Source organism: Macaca fascicularis, chromosome 20, assembly GCF_037993035.2.
Source record: "Macaca fascicularis isolate 582-1 chromosome 20, T2T-MFA8v1.1".
NCBI lineage: Eukaryota > Metazoa > Chordata > Mammalia > Primates > Cercopithecidae > Macaca > Macaca fascicularis.
The window spans coordinates 5,036,139-5,050,439 of record NC_088394.1 but is presented as its reverse complement, the minus strand read 5'-3'; the positions used below and the strand labels follow the sequence as shown (position 1 = coordinate 5,050,439).

Sequence of the window (14,301 nt, the reverse complement as noted above, 5' to 3'; positions counted from 1 at the left end):
CATCTCCTAGGACCTGGATGGAGATGCAGGTGGCAGGGTTGGTGACAGTTGGGCCTCCTAGAGAGGAGGAAGCTCTGTGGGTCAAGCTTGAAGTGATAGTTGCATTCAGCCTTCAACAGGGCCCCTTGAGGGACCCAACGTCAGAAATCAGTAAATAAGTAAATAAATAAATAACTCAACCAAAAAAGCCAAAACAGGAAAAAAAAAATCCATCAATCTCCTCGAATTTTAATTGCTCATAAACCTTCCTAATTGTGTAATACAATTAATAACAAAGGCCTTTAATAAGTTAATAGGCAAGCTTTAAAATACATAAACATATGGCCAGGTGGGGTGGCTCACACCTGCAATCCTAGCACTTTGGGAGGCCGAAGTGGGTGGATCACCTGAGGTCAGGAGTTTGAGACCAGCCTGGCCAACATCGTGAAAACCCCGTCTCTATTAAAAATACAAAAATTAGCTGGATGTGGTGGCGCGTGCCTGTAGTCCCAGCTATTTCGGAGGCCGAGGCAGGAGAATCGCTTCAACTTGGGAGGCAGAAGTTGCAGTGAGCTGAGATTGCACCACTGCACTCCAGCCTAGGTGACACAGCGAAATTCTTTCTCAAAAAACAAAACATATGAAAGACATACATAATTTCTTTCTTTTTTTTTTTTGAGATGGAGTTTCACTCTTGTTGCCTAGGCTGGAGTGCAGTGGTGGGATCTCAGCTCACCGCAATCTCTGCCTCCCAGGTTCACGTGATTCTCCTGCCTCAGCCTCCTGAGTAGCTAGGATTACAGGCACGCGCCACCATGCCCGGCAAATTTTGTATTTTTAGTAGTGACGGGGTTTCTCCGTGTTGGTGAGGCTGGTCTCGAACTCCTGACCTCAGTAGATCCGCCCATCTTGGCCTCCCAAAGTGTTGGGATTACAGGCGTGAGCCATCACGCTTGGCTGATACATATAATTTCTCTTTTTTTTTTTTTTTTTTTTGAGACGGAGTCTCGCTCTGTCGCCCAGGCTGGAGTGCAGTGGCCGGATCTCAGCTCACTGCAAGCTCCTCCTCCCGGGTTTATGCCATTCTCCTGCCTCAGCCTCCTGTGTAGCTGGGACTACAGGCGCCCGCCACCTCGCCCGGCTAGTTTTTTGTATTTTTTAGTAGAGACGGGGTTTCACCGTGTTAGCCAGGATGGTCTTGATCTCCTGACCTCGTGATCCGTCTCTCTCGGCCTCCCAAAGTGCTGGGATTACAATACATATAATTTCTAAGCAGCACTGGGACTGTCGTCTTCCTGGAATGGATTTTTCAATGTAACAGAGGGATTTGGGAAGTTTGTTCCTCAGTCAGGTGTGGTGGCCTTTGCCTGTAATCCCAGCACTTTGGGAGGCTGAGGCAGGAAGATTGCCTGAGGTCAGGAGTTCAAGATCAACTTGGGCAACATAGCAAGAACCCCCTCGTCTCTACCAAAAATACAAAAGTTAGCTGGGAGTGGTGATGCACCCCTGTGGTTCTAGCTACTAGGGAGGGAGTGGTAGGAGGATTGCTTGAGCCCAGGAGTCTGAGGCTGCGGTGAGCTATGATCGTGCCACTGCACTCTAGCCTGGGTGACATAGCGAGACCTTGTCTCCAAAAGAAAAGTAAAAGGAGTTTGTTTTTCCTGGACTCTAGTGGGCCTCCCCTGCTGCTTTGCAAGGCTTATTTCTGGGATATGTGTTTTGGGGGTGACAGTGGCTGGCTGAGGGCCCCCACCGTCTCCTGGCTGGCCGTATATGCCCGGCCGAGCCTTCTCAGTGGTTCATCCCTGTCCAGGCAATCCAGCACATCGAGGGCACCCAGGAAAAGCAGGAGTTGGAGGAGGAGCAGCGGCGAGCTGTCATCGTGAAGCCCGTGCGCAGCTGCCCGGAGGCCCCCACCTCTGACACCGCCTCCGACTCCGAGGCCTCAGACAGTGACGCCATGGACCAGAGCCGGGAGGAGCCTTCGGGGGACGGGGCGCTTCCCTGACTACCCCCCCTGCCCTCCTCTCCCTTCTGGGGGCTGGAGGGAGCCGGGGCAGCCACAGGGAGAGACATGGGTGAATGAGTGAGAAATTTTTACAAAATTACGATGTCATTTGGGTCTCTTTTATGACCTCTTTTTCAATACTGTAAATCGACCTTTGAACGAAGCCACTCAACCCGAGATTCCAGGGCTGGGGTGTCACAGAGCGTGTGGGAGCATCGGGACCCCAGGGCTGGGCCTCGGCCCCGGGGGCTGGGGGAAGCTGACACGGAGATGCCTGGCCTTTCTCTGCCAAAAAGCATTTTTTTTCCTTTAAATATGTTTTTTAAGAACAGGGAAAATCAAACAAAACCCCAGGTTGTTTCTTCCCTGCCCAGAGCCAGCCTAGGACTGTCAGCCTTCGATCCCCTTTCCCTCCTCTTTTTGGGTTTTCTTCTTTCTCCTTTAAGCACTTAGATGGGTTGGGGTCAGACTGGGCCGGGGCGTCCTGGGGGCCTGGGGGTCTCCGTTGCTTCTCGGTTGGGGTTTGCTGCTGCTGTGCCCCCCTCCCGCTTCCCCATCTCGGCACTAGAATTCGCCACTTCCCCACCCCCCAGCCCCCACCTCTGCCTCCGGGTCTCATCTTCCACCCCAAAAATGTCTGTCTCTCTCTTTTTGTTTTGTTTGTTGTTGGTTTTGTTTTGTTTTTTTTTTTTTTGGTTTTGCTTTCTGTTTTTTTGTTTTGTTTTGTTTCTCTTTTCTGTTTTTTTTTTTTTTTTTTACAATTTTGAGGTCTTCGTGTTCAAGGAGAAGCTATTATATTTTGTTAAGAAAGTGGGGAGAAAAAAACCAAGAGGCCACCGTGCCTTTGTAAAGAAACAAAATAAAGTTTGTACTTTGTTTTTTAGATCCTGAGTCTCCTGGGTGTGCGCTGGCCTGAAGACCAGGGCAGGGCTACCACGTCTAGAGTAGGGGGGCTCCTTGGGCCCCCCAAAGTGGACTGGGTGTGTGTGAGCACAAGCACCTCAGCTTGTGTGTGGTGTTGCGATGAGAAATTGGGGTCCTCAGTTTCCCTGGGATTACCCTGGGGATTCTGTAAAGGTGGAAGATGGTGTTGAGGTTGGGGAGTGGCTCTCTGGTGGGAGGCACAGGGAGAAGGAACAACCAAGCCTTTGATTCCAAAAGCCTGGGAAAGGACACAGGTGTTCAGGGGCGCTGCTTGTCCCTAGGCTTGGGTTAATCCCTGGGTTTTGCCACTTCCTGGGCTTCTGTAATTTCCCTGAACCTCATCCTCTCCTCCCCTAGAAGGGGAGCCCCACCACCCCGCTCCCTGTGGTGTGGTGTTTAAGTGCTAAGATCCTGGGATTGGTCTGCCAGAGGTCAGTTCCCTCTCTGACAAACCACTTCTTCTGAGCCTCAATTTCCTCTTCTGAAAATTGACGATAATAACGGCACAAGGGCATTGCATCCTATTGGGGATTAGCGTGGTCCTTTATTTTGAGACAGAGTCTCTGTAGCCCAGGCTGGACTGCAGTGGCGTGATCTCGGCTCACTGCAACCTCCAGCTCCTGGGTTCAAGCAATCCTCTTGCCTCAGCCTCTCTAGTAGCTGGGACTATGGGCGTGCACCACCACGCCCGGCTAATTTTTGTATTTTTAGTAGAGACACGGTTTCACCATATTGGCCAGGCTGGTCTTGAACTTCTGACCTCAAGTGATTGGCCTACCTCGGCCTCCCAAAGTTTTGGGATTATAGGGATGAGCCACCATGCCTGGCTACTTTTAACTTTTTATTGTGTGTGTGTGTGTGTGTGTGTGTGTGTGTGTGTGTGTGTGTGTGTGAGATGGGGTCTTGCTCTGTCCCCCAAGCTGCAGTACAGTGTTTTGATCACAGTTCACTGCAACCTTGACCTCCTGGTCTCAAGTGATCCTCCTAAGCCTCCCTAGTAGCTGGGACTACAGGCCTGTACCACCAAGCCCAGCTAATTTTTTTTTTTTTTTTTTTTTGAGACGGAGTCTCGCTCTGTAGCCCAGGCTGGAGTGCAGTGGCCGGATCTCAGCTCACTGCAAGCTCCGCCTCCCCGGTTCACGCCATTCTCCGGCCTCAGCCTCCCGAGTAGCTAGGACTACAGGCGCCCGCCACCTCGCCTGGCTAGTTTTTTGTATTTCTTAGTAGAGACGGGGTTTCACCGTGTTATCCAGGATGGTCTCGATCTCCTGACCTAGTGATCCACCCGTCTCGGCCTCCCAAAGTGCTGGGATTACAGGCTTGAGCCACCGCGCCCGGCCTAATTTTTTTTTTTTAGATGGCGTCTTGCTGTGTTGCCCAGGTTGGAATGCAATGGCATGATCTTGGCTCACTGCAACCTCTGCCTCACAGGTTCAAACGATTATCCTGCCTCAACCTCCCGAGTAGCTGGGACTATAGGCACCCACCATTCATGCCCAGCTAATTTTTGTATTTTTAGTGGAGACGAGGTTTCACCATGTTGGCCAGGCTGGTCTTCAACTCCTGACCTCAGGTGATCCGCCCACCTTGGCCTCCCAAAGTCCTGGGATTACAGGTGTGAGCCAGCATGCCTGGCCTGGGCCCGGCTAACTTTTTTGTATCTTACTGTAGAGGCAGGGTTTTGCCATGTTGCCCAGGGCGGGCCATGGTCCTTTAAATCCTTCACTCTTCCATGGCCAGAGACTGATTTACACTGTGGTCCCCTGCTATGCCTCACGCTCACAGTGCTGGGCACTTGGGGACTGAGGCCAGAGCAGAAGGCAGAGTCGCAGCTCACCCCACGATGACAGTGGACATGAACTCTGAACAGAAAGGCAGGAGTCTGCAGGTTTTCTTGGAATTTTACAGCGAACAATTCAATGGCACTTAATACATTCACAGTGTTACACAGCCTACCTGGTTCCAAAACATGTCCATCACTCCAAAATGACTCCGTTAAGCAGTCACTCCTTCCCCCTCCTCCCAGTCTCTGGTAACCACCTGCTTTCTGGTTTTGATATCTTTTTTAAAAAAATTAAAGTAGTTGGCCAGGTGTGGTGGCTCACACCTCTAATCACAGTACTTTGGGAGGCCAGGCCGAGGCGGGTGGATCACGTGAGGTCAGTAGTTCAAGACCAGCCTGGCCAATATGGTGAAATCCCATCTCCACTAAAATACAAAAATTAGGCTGGGCGCAGTGGTGGCCCACGCCTGTAATCCCAGCAGTCTGAGAAGCCAAGGTGGGTGGATCACTTGAGGTCAGGAGTTTGAGACCAGCCTGGTCAACATGGTGAAACCCTGTCTTTACTAAAAATAGACAAATTAAAGGCGCGTGGTGGCGAATGCCAGTAGCTGTGGTCCCAGCTACTGGGGAGGCTGAGGCAGGAGAATCACTTGCACCCGGGAGGCAGAGGTTGCAGTGAGCCGAGATCGCGCCATTGCACTCCAGCCTGGGCAACGAGAGCAGAACTCTGTCTCAAAAATAAATAAATAATAAATAAAACAAAAGCAAAATAAAAAAGATATGAATTAGTTCCTTCATTTCCAATGTCCTCCATGCCTCTTGGTGGTCAACCCAGCTCCTAGGAGCCACTGATCTATTCTCTGTTGCTCTAGTCTTACCTGTGACAACATGTCATATAAATGGAATAACCCAGCCTTTTCAGCCTGGCTTCTTTGCACTGCAGCTAATTTTCTCTTACTGGGATTATCCAGCTAAATTTACATAGGATGTGGCCCGGCACAGAGACCCCTTTCGTCCAGGTGCGAACCGGCAGGCCCGACGGTTCCCGCGCAGCTCCTAAGAGGATCAACAGAGGGCGCAGTGCGCCCAGAACGCCCAGCCCCTGCGAAGGCGGAGGCACCTCCTCTTGGTCCCTGCGGGACAGCTCAGTTCTCATAGGCCAGAGGCGTGGCTTGGGGGCGGGCCAGGGGAATCCCGCCTCCCCCCGCATGCCCAAGCGCGCCTGGGGATGGTAGGCGGTCTCACCCGCAGGCGGCGGAAGTCAGGGGAGCGGCTGCGGCCCCGCCCCTTCCCGGACTCGCCCCGCCCGTCCCCTAGCCGCGCGTGTTTCCAGACGCCTCAGGCCATGGCGCGCGCGCTCCCGCTAGCACGCTTGTCTGGCCCCGCCCCCGCGCCTGGCGCCCGCGCGCTCTCACGCTCCGCACCCGGTCTCCTCCAGCGAGCTGCATGCCTACCCCGGGCCCGCCCGGAGAACAGGTGACGGCGGCCTCCGGGCACTGAGCTCGCGCTGACGAAAGATTCTGGAAGCCGTCGTAAAAAATAATCAAGAAACAGGTGACAGAACTTTTCGTAAAACGTTTAATTTTTACCCAAAGTATCCGAAACATTGCCATGTCAGCCTGAGTGCGATGGGAGACGTCTGGCCCCAAAGAGTTCATCCTTCTGCCGAGCCCCGGGCCAGGCTCGCGGAGGAGACCGCCGCGCCGGAGCTCTGATCTGACGTTTTTGTGAAGCACAGGGGGCGTGGGAGGGACCGGATCAATGCGGCACTCAACAAAATCTGTTGTTGTTGTTTCCTTTTTTTTTTTTTTTTTGAGACGGAGTCTCTGTTGCCCAGCCTGGAGTGCAGTGGCGCGATCTCCGCTCACTGCAGCCTCCACCTTCCGGGCTCAAGCGATCCTCCAACCTCAGCCTCCTGAGTAGCTGGGATTACAGGCACATACCACCAGCTTGGCTGTTTTTTTTTTTTTTTTGAGACGGAATTTAGCTCATGTTGCCCAGGCTGGAGTGCAATGGCGCGATCTCGGCTCACCGCAACCTCCGCCTCCCGGGTTCAAGCTATTCTCCTGCCTCAGCCTCCAGAGTAGCTGGGATTGCGGGCATGCGCCACCACGCCTGGCTGATTTTGTACTTATAGTAGAGACGGGGTTTCTCCATGTTGGTCAGGCTAGTGTCGAACTCCCAACCTCAGGTGATCCGCCCGCCTTGGCCTCTTTCCAAAGTGCTGGGATTACAGGCGTGAGCCACCGCGCCCAGCAGTTTTAAATTTTTTCTAGAGATGGACCCTCAGTATGTTGTCTAGGCTAGTGTCAAACTCCCGACCTCAAGCGATCCTCTTGCCTTAGCCTCCCAAAGTGCTGGGATTTTACATGCGTGAGCCGCCGCTCCGGGGCCAAAAGCCTTTTATCGGACTACTAGGTAACACATTCAGAAGAGGGTGCTTAGCTTAGGCGCTCCATGAATTTTCACAAACTGAACATACACCCATGGAGCCAGCTCCCCCAGCAAGCCCCAGCCAGAATCCCCTCATGCTTGCTTTTTGCCACTATCAAGCAGTTTGTTTTCTTTCAAATTTTTACGTTTTGAAATAATTATAGAAATGTACAGGGAGAAGCCCGGGTTGGTGGTACTAGCCTGTAGACCCAGCTACTTGAGAGGCTGAAGGGGAAAGATGGCTTTAGCCCTGGATTTCTAGACCAGCCTGGTCAACATAGCAAGACCTCATCTCTTTTTTTTTTTTTTTTTTTTTTTGAGACAGAGCCTCGCTGTGTCACCCAGGCTGGAGTTCAGTGGACCTCTGCCTCCTGGATTCAAGTGATTCTGCTTCAGCCTCCTGAGTATTTGGGAATACAGGTGTGTGCCACCATGCTTGGCTAATTTTTTTGTATTTTTAGTAGAGACGGGTTTCACCATGTTGGCCAGGCTGATCTCAAACTTCTGACTTCAGGTGATCTGCCCGCCTCGGCCTCCCAAAGTGCTGGGATTACAGATGTAAGCCACTGCTCCTGGCTTTTTTTTATTTTTTATTTTTTTTTAAAAAAGAAAGACATGTATAGGGAGATCACGCAGCATCCCCCAGTGTTAACATCTTGCCATCTTGCATAACTACGGTTAGCATAGAAACCAGGTAATTTTCATTGGTACCGTACATGGGACTTACTCAGATTTACCCGTTTTTAATGTTTTATGTGTATGTGTATGGAATTCTCTATTCTCTTCCATTTTTATGAGAGTTTCAGTTGCCTTGCATTCTCATCAGCACTTAATGTTGTCAGATTTATCATTATTTAGGTATTCTGGTAGGTGTATGGTGGAATCTAACCATAGTTTTAATTTCTTCTGTTTTTAAAAAAGGAACAAGGTCTCACTATGCTGCCCAAACTGGTTTGAAAACTCTTGTCCTCAGGCAGTCCTCCCACTTTGATCTCCCAAAGATCTGAGATTACAGGCGTGAGCCACCACACCTGGCCTTGGTTTTAATTCCTATCACAGTGTATTAGTTTTCTCTATTGTGTATTGATTGATTGAGACAGGGTCTTGCTCTATCGCCCAGGCTGGAGTGCAGTGGCGTGATCCCAGCTCACTGCAACCTCCACCTCTGGGGTTCAGGTAATTCTCCCGTCTCAGCCTACCAAGTAACGGGGACCACAGGTATGCACCACCATGCCTGGCTAATTTTTTTTTTTTTTCTTGAGATGGAGTTTCACTGTTGTTGCCCAGGTTGGAGTGCAATGGCATGATCTCAGCTCACTGCAACCTCTGCCTCTTGGGTTCAAGCGAGTCTCCTGCCTCAGTCTCCCGAGTCACTGGGATTACAGGTGCCCGCCACCACGCCTAGCTAATTTTTGTTTAGTAGAGACAGGGTTTCACCATGTTGTCCTGGCTGGTCTTGAACTCCTGACCTCAGGTGATCCACCCGCCTTGGCCTCCCAAAGTTGTGGGATTATAGGCATGAGCCACTGCGCCTGGCCTAATTTTTCAATTTTTTGGTGGAGATAGGGTTTCACCATGTTGGCCACGCTGGAGTTTTTCCTGTTCTAGAAGCTTGTATCAGTCATACAACACATAAGTTCTTTTTGTCAAGCTTCCTTTGCTCAACACAATGTCTCTGAGATTTATTTATGTTTTTATGTAAGCATAAATGTTCATTTTTCTTGCTAAGTACTATTTCATTGTATGAATAGACCACAGTTTATCCATTCACATAGTGGTGGACATTTATTTTTATTTATTTATTTATTTATTTATTTATTTATTTATTTAATTTTGAGATGGAATCTTGCTCTGTCACCCAGGCTGGAGTCCAATAGCTCGATCTCGGCTCACTGCAAACTCTGCCTTCCAGGTTCAAGCCATTCTCCTGTCTCAGCCTCCCGAGTAGCTGGAATTACAAGTACACGCCACCACACCCTGCTAATTTGTGTATTTTTAGTAGAGACGGGGTTTCACCATGTTAGTCAGGCTGGTCTTGAACTCCTGGCCTCTTGATCTGTCCGCCTCCGCCTCCCAAAGTGCTGGGATTACAGGCGTGAGCCACCGTGCCTGGCCCATGGTGGACATTCATGTTGTTTCCAACTTAGGGCTATTATAACTAGATTTTAGTAGCTACCATCTCCCAAATGCACGGTACCAATTTTCCCTCCTACCAACAGCATGTAAGGTGACAGTTCAGGAGAAGTGTCCTAAGCATGTGTCATGGACTGTCTTTGGGGGGTGATTTCTTTGAGGCAGGGCCAGGCATTCTTGTTCCCTGTGGCCTCCCCTGCCCTACTTTTTTTTTTTTTTTTTTTTGGAGATGAAGTTTTGCTTTTGTCATCCTGGCTGGAGTGTAGTGGCGCTATCCCGGCTCACTGCAACCTCCGCCTCCGGGGTTCAAGCAATCCTCCTGCCTCACCCTCCCGAGTAACTGGGATTACAGGCATGCGCCACGATACCCAGGTAATTTTTGTATTTTTGTGGAGACGGGGTTTTGCCATGTTGGCCAGGCTGGTCTCCAACTCCTGGCCTCAAGTGATCCACCCACCTTGGCCTCCTGAAGTGCTGGGATTATAGGTATGAGCCACCGCGCCTGGCTGGTCCCCTGCCCTATTTTAAGAGTCTCTATTAGGGATAAACTTCATGGAAAATGTATGTCTGCTCTAAGAATGTTCTCAAGGGTCATTACCTTGCGCTGTGTCTGTTTCCTCTTTACGAGGATTCTCAGAAGAAATTCTTGCCGAGTCTCAATAATTGAAATAATTTCACTCCTCCCAAGCATTCGGTTGGTTCTTATTTTAAGGACACTGAATTGGGCAGGTGGTCAAGTTCCACACGTGTCAGGGACTGAAATATATGGTGTCGTTTTTTCCTGTTAGTCTTACGAATGGTTCCATATTGTGTGCCTTCCTTTCTTCCACTAGTGCTTCCAGTTCGTGCTTTCTTGCTATATTTTATAGAGAAAGGCCATCTCCATGTCTTTCTGGTACAGGGTGGGTCATAATAAAAACGTGCCTTTTGTGCCATGATTTGGGGGCGTCTTTGGCCGTGCAGCAGAGCGATGCCCCAGCTCAGCTAGATATTTGAAGGGCTGCTGAGTGGAAGACGGGTTCTTTCCTGTGACCTTGGCCTCCTTACCAGTTGACTAACTGGCCCCAGACCAGTATGTAAAGCACATGCAAATCCTCACACAGCCTCTTGGAGCCAGCTGGCCATGCTGTCCTTAGCTTCACATTTTTTTGTGTCTCTGGCTGCCCCCCATTCCAGTCCATCCTTCTGTCCTTTCTTTAACCAGCTGCCTGTCTGTGCTTTCCTTAATGCTGTGTGGCCTTGTGGCATTTGTCATTTTCACTCTGTTGAGTTGTCCGGCTTGGCCTCCCTTGCTCTGCAGGTCCTGGGCAGGGGTGGGGTTATGTCCTCTGCCTTGGTCTCCTTTCTTCTCTTGCCCTGCTGAGTTGCAAGTTTCTTCTATTGATTGACAAGAACCTGTGTTGACAGAGGAGGGGATAGGACTGGGGGCTGTGGCAGGACCAGCTCTAAATCTGGCAGCTGTAGAAAGGAATGAGTTCCCCAAACCAGCTCCCCTTACCACACCCTCGAATGAAAAAAAAAAGGAACTGGCCAGGCGTGGTGGCTCACGCCTATAATCCCAGCACTTTGGGAGGCCAAGGCAGGTGGATCACCTAAGGTCAGGAGTTCAAGACCATCCTGGCCAACATGACAAAACCCCATCTCTACTAAAAATACAAAAATTAGCTGGGCATGGTGGTGCGTGCCTGTAATCCCAGCTACTAGAGGAGCTGAGGCAGGAGAATCGCTTGAACCTGGGAGGCGGAGGTTGCAGTGAGCCGAGATTGTACCACTGCACTCCAGCCTGGGTGACAGAGTGAGACTCCATCTCAAAACAACAACAACAACAAAGGCTGCTCATGGTGGCTCACGCTTGTAATCCTAGTACTTTGGGAGGCCTAGGCGGGCGGATTGCCTGAGCTCAGGAGTTTGAGACCAGCCTGGGCAATATGGTGAAACCCCGTCTCTACTAAAATACAAAAAATCTATAGTCCTAGCTACTCAGGAGGCTGAGGCAGGAGAACTGCCTGAACCCGGGAGGTGGAGGTTACAGTGAGCTGAGATCGCGCCACCGCACTCCAGCCTAGGCGACAGAGTGAGATCCTGTATCTGCTGTTCTCTCGTAGGAGAAGGAGATGGCATGTATAAGGGTTAGTAGGGGGTGGCTTGCTTGCAATCAGGAGAGAGGTGGTGCTCATTCTCCGTGGGATCCTTGTGGTGCATGTCCCTGGGTTTTTTTTTTTTGAGATGGAGTCTCACTCTGTCACCCAGGCTGGAGTGCAGTGGCACGATACTTGGCTTACTCGGCTCTGGCTCCTGGGTTCATGCATTTCTCCTGCCTCAGCCTCCCAAGTAGCTGGGATTACAGGTGTGCGCCACCACGCCTGGCTAACTTTGGTATTTTTAGTAAAGATGGGGTTTCTTCATGTTGGCCAGGCTGGTCTCAAACTCCTGACCTCAAGTGCTGCGGTTTGCCGCGGTTACCATGGGACTGAACGAAGGGGGACGAACGTAGAAATGAAAACCTGAAACAAAAGAAACTATTTTAAAGGAAGGGGCCAGGAGAAGAAGAGGGCTCCCTGCTTCTAGTGAACAAGGGCAGCCGCCTTGAGCTTCTACCGCTCTTCATATTCATTGGGTAGAAAGAGCAGGGAGGACGAGGTAGCAATTGGTCAGCTGCTTGATTGATCACAGGTTCACATTATCTCATGACAAGAAACACTTGTGCCTGGGTCTTGACTGCCCTCAGCATTCCTTCTGGGTGGCAGACGCAGTTTGTCAGTTTGCCAACATCCTGCTTTCATGAGAACAGTTTGCTGTTTACTCATATAGCCTCCAGTGGTATACAGAGTTGATCACGACCCTCACTCTTTCGGCCTGCAACACTCAAGTGATCCACCCACCTCGGCCGCCCAAAGTGTTGGGATGACAGGCGTGAGCCACTGCGCCCAGCCTCTTCCTGGTTTTTGGCCGAAAGTTGAGACTTAGAAGTTGGGAGGAGACCTGGAGCGCTGTGGCTAGTTCTAGGCCCTACACTCTTCAGAAGAGCAGAGCTGTACCTCTCTGGTAGTGAGCTCTCTGTTGCTGGGAGAATTCAGAGGCTGGATGGCTGGCTGTTAAGGAATTTCTGCTTGGGTGGGAATTTGGGTCCTTCTAAGACCGATAACCTATGATTTCCAAGATAAGTAGGACAATACTTTCAATGAGGGTTACATGTTATGCTGGGTCAGTCTTGAGTACAAAATGGATTCAGAGGCCTGAGTTGTCAGGTTCAGCCTGATTTTCCTAGCCCCTTGAGGAGCCGTTTGAGGTGTGGCATGATATAGCAAGTCGGCTGCCAAAGAGGGACTGAGTCACAGGAAGTGCGTGCCCAGAACGGTAAAGGGGCTGTGGCCTTTCCTATCACCTTAACTCCTCGTCCCCACCATCACCTGCGCTTCATGCTTTGTGATAATTCACTGAGCTCGTACTCGTGACCTGTGTCCTGCAGCATGTGGGTTACAATTCAATGAAACATTAAAATATCTACCCCTCTAGCATCTCCCATGTCCCTCACAGCAGTTCTGTGAGGCTGGCTGCCCTGTCTGACAACTGAGGCCCACGTCTTCCCCAGGATCACAGACGTGTGGCTCTGAGCCCTGCCCCGGGGGTTTTCTCCATCAGAGAAGAGGAGCACTTTGAGCTTTGAGAGGAGCCGCCCTCTGCGAGTGAAGTGGAAAAAAAGGAAGCAGGCGAGGAGGCCCATCCAGACCCTCCCCCAAGACCCTTGCTGAAACGGCTGGGATGCGGTGTGCAAAAGCCCCCCTTTCCTTCACAGCTCCTGGCTTTCCAAGAGTGCCTGCCCACGCAGAGGCCTGCTGGCAGATGCAGCCCCTTCTCAAGGACACTGCTTGCGGGTAAATCCCTCACCACCCTAGAGACAGCCCACAGTCCTGAGACAAGGATGCGGGCCAGGCTTGATGCAGGTAAGCGCCTCCTGCAGAAACCAGTGAGGCCAGAATTCCAGAGGAAATGATGTAGGGATGGAGGTGGAGGGCCTCCAGGAGGCACCAGCCCCAGAGTCTTCCCTAGACTCAGATTTAAGCACAAGCAGGGAGGGAAAGCACTTGAGCAGTGCCCCTCCGTGCATAGCTGGCCTCTGCTGGAACTCAGGCAGGGACAGGACACTCCTCTATCAGCAATCCTGTTCCTCTCCTGGGTAGCTTCAACCTGAACATCCTCCTTTACCTTGAGCTAAAATGGGTCTCCTGTCACCCTTGCCCATCAAACCTGGCCTTGCCCTCAGGAACCACACAGGACAAGCCTAATACTTCCTTCTTGTGGCAACACTTTAGCAATCGAGACGTGGCTGTCAGGTCTTCTAAACATTTGTGACTGTGACGTTGACTTGCCACTTCTGGGGACCTCTTCTCATTTGATCAGAGAAAGTTTTTCAGGGTTAAACCTACTTCTTTCCACCCAGAAACTCTTCTTCTCAGGCTCACACCTATAGTCCTGGCATTTTGGGAGGCCAAGGCAGGAAGATTGTTTGAGACCAGCCTGGGCAATATAGGTAGACTGTGTTGCTACAAAAAGAAAAAGAAAAAAATGGCCAGGTGTAGTAGTCCCAGCTGCTTGGAGGCTGAGGTAGGAGGTTTGCTTGAGCCCAGGAGGTTGAGTCTGCAGTGAGTTATGATTGTGCCACTGTATTCTAGCCTGGGCGACAGAATGAGGCCCTGTCTCAAAAAAGAAAAAGAGAAAGAAAAAAAAAGGTTAAGAAACTCCTCACATATTTCTCCCTGGAACATATGCTCCCAGGCTCAAATCCACAGCAGCCTTGTCACACACATGTCATCCCCTGGCCCCAAGATAGTGCACCACCTTCCCCTTTCTAGCTCTTAACCCCCATGTGAAGCAGCCAGATGTAGGAAAACCCGGATTGATAAAGTGCTGATATGGGTGATCCTTTACCAAACGATTTTCTGCTTTACAAAGTGATTCACCAAATAATTTCCCTCGAGTATGGGCAGAGATCTGCAAACTACAGCTTGGAGCCAGCCTGCTGCCTCTCTTTTATAATAAA

At 50.7% G+C, this 14,301-nt stretch overlaps 2 protein-coding genes across 6 annotated transcripts in view; both read left to right on the top strand.

The window, feature by feature from the left end:
- The window catches only part of TFAP4 (transcription factor AP-4), a 67,016-nt gene extending 64,146 nt beyond the window's left edge, over window positions 1-2,870 (top strand). For both annotated transcript variants that reach the window (XM_065536916.1, XM_045383020.3), the window contains one exon: window positions 1,793-2,870. In XM_065536916.1, coding sequence (XP_065392988.1) covers window positions 1,793-1,987 — 195 coding nt within the window. In that variant the 3' untranslated portion in view covers window positions 1,988-2,870. The remainder of the gene's footprint in view (window positions 1-1,792) is intronic.
- A 3,223-nt stretch (window positions 2,871-6,093) lies between these two features.
- The window catches only part of SRL (sarcalumenin), a 67,060-nt gene continuing 58,852 nt past the window's right edge, over window positions 6,094-14,301 (top strand). The window contains exons 1-3 of one of the 4 annotated variants that reach the window (XM_074028742.1): window positions 6,094-6,248; window positions 7,453-7,547; window positions 13,057-13,204. In XM_074028742.1, the coding sequence (XP_073884843.1) occupies window positions 13,183-13,204 (22 nt within the window). In that variant the 5' untranslated portion in view covers window positions 6,094-6,248; window positions 7,453-7,547; window positions 13,057-13,182. The remainder of the gene's footprint in view (window positions 6,249-7,452; window positions 7,548-13,056; window positions 13,205-14,301) is intronic. The other 3 variants (XM_074028743.1, XM_065536909.1, XM_045383075.2) reach the window with 3 other exon arrangements.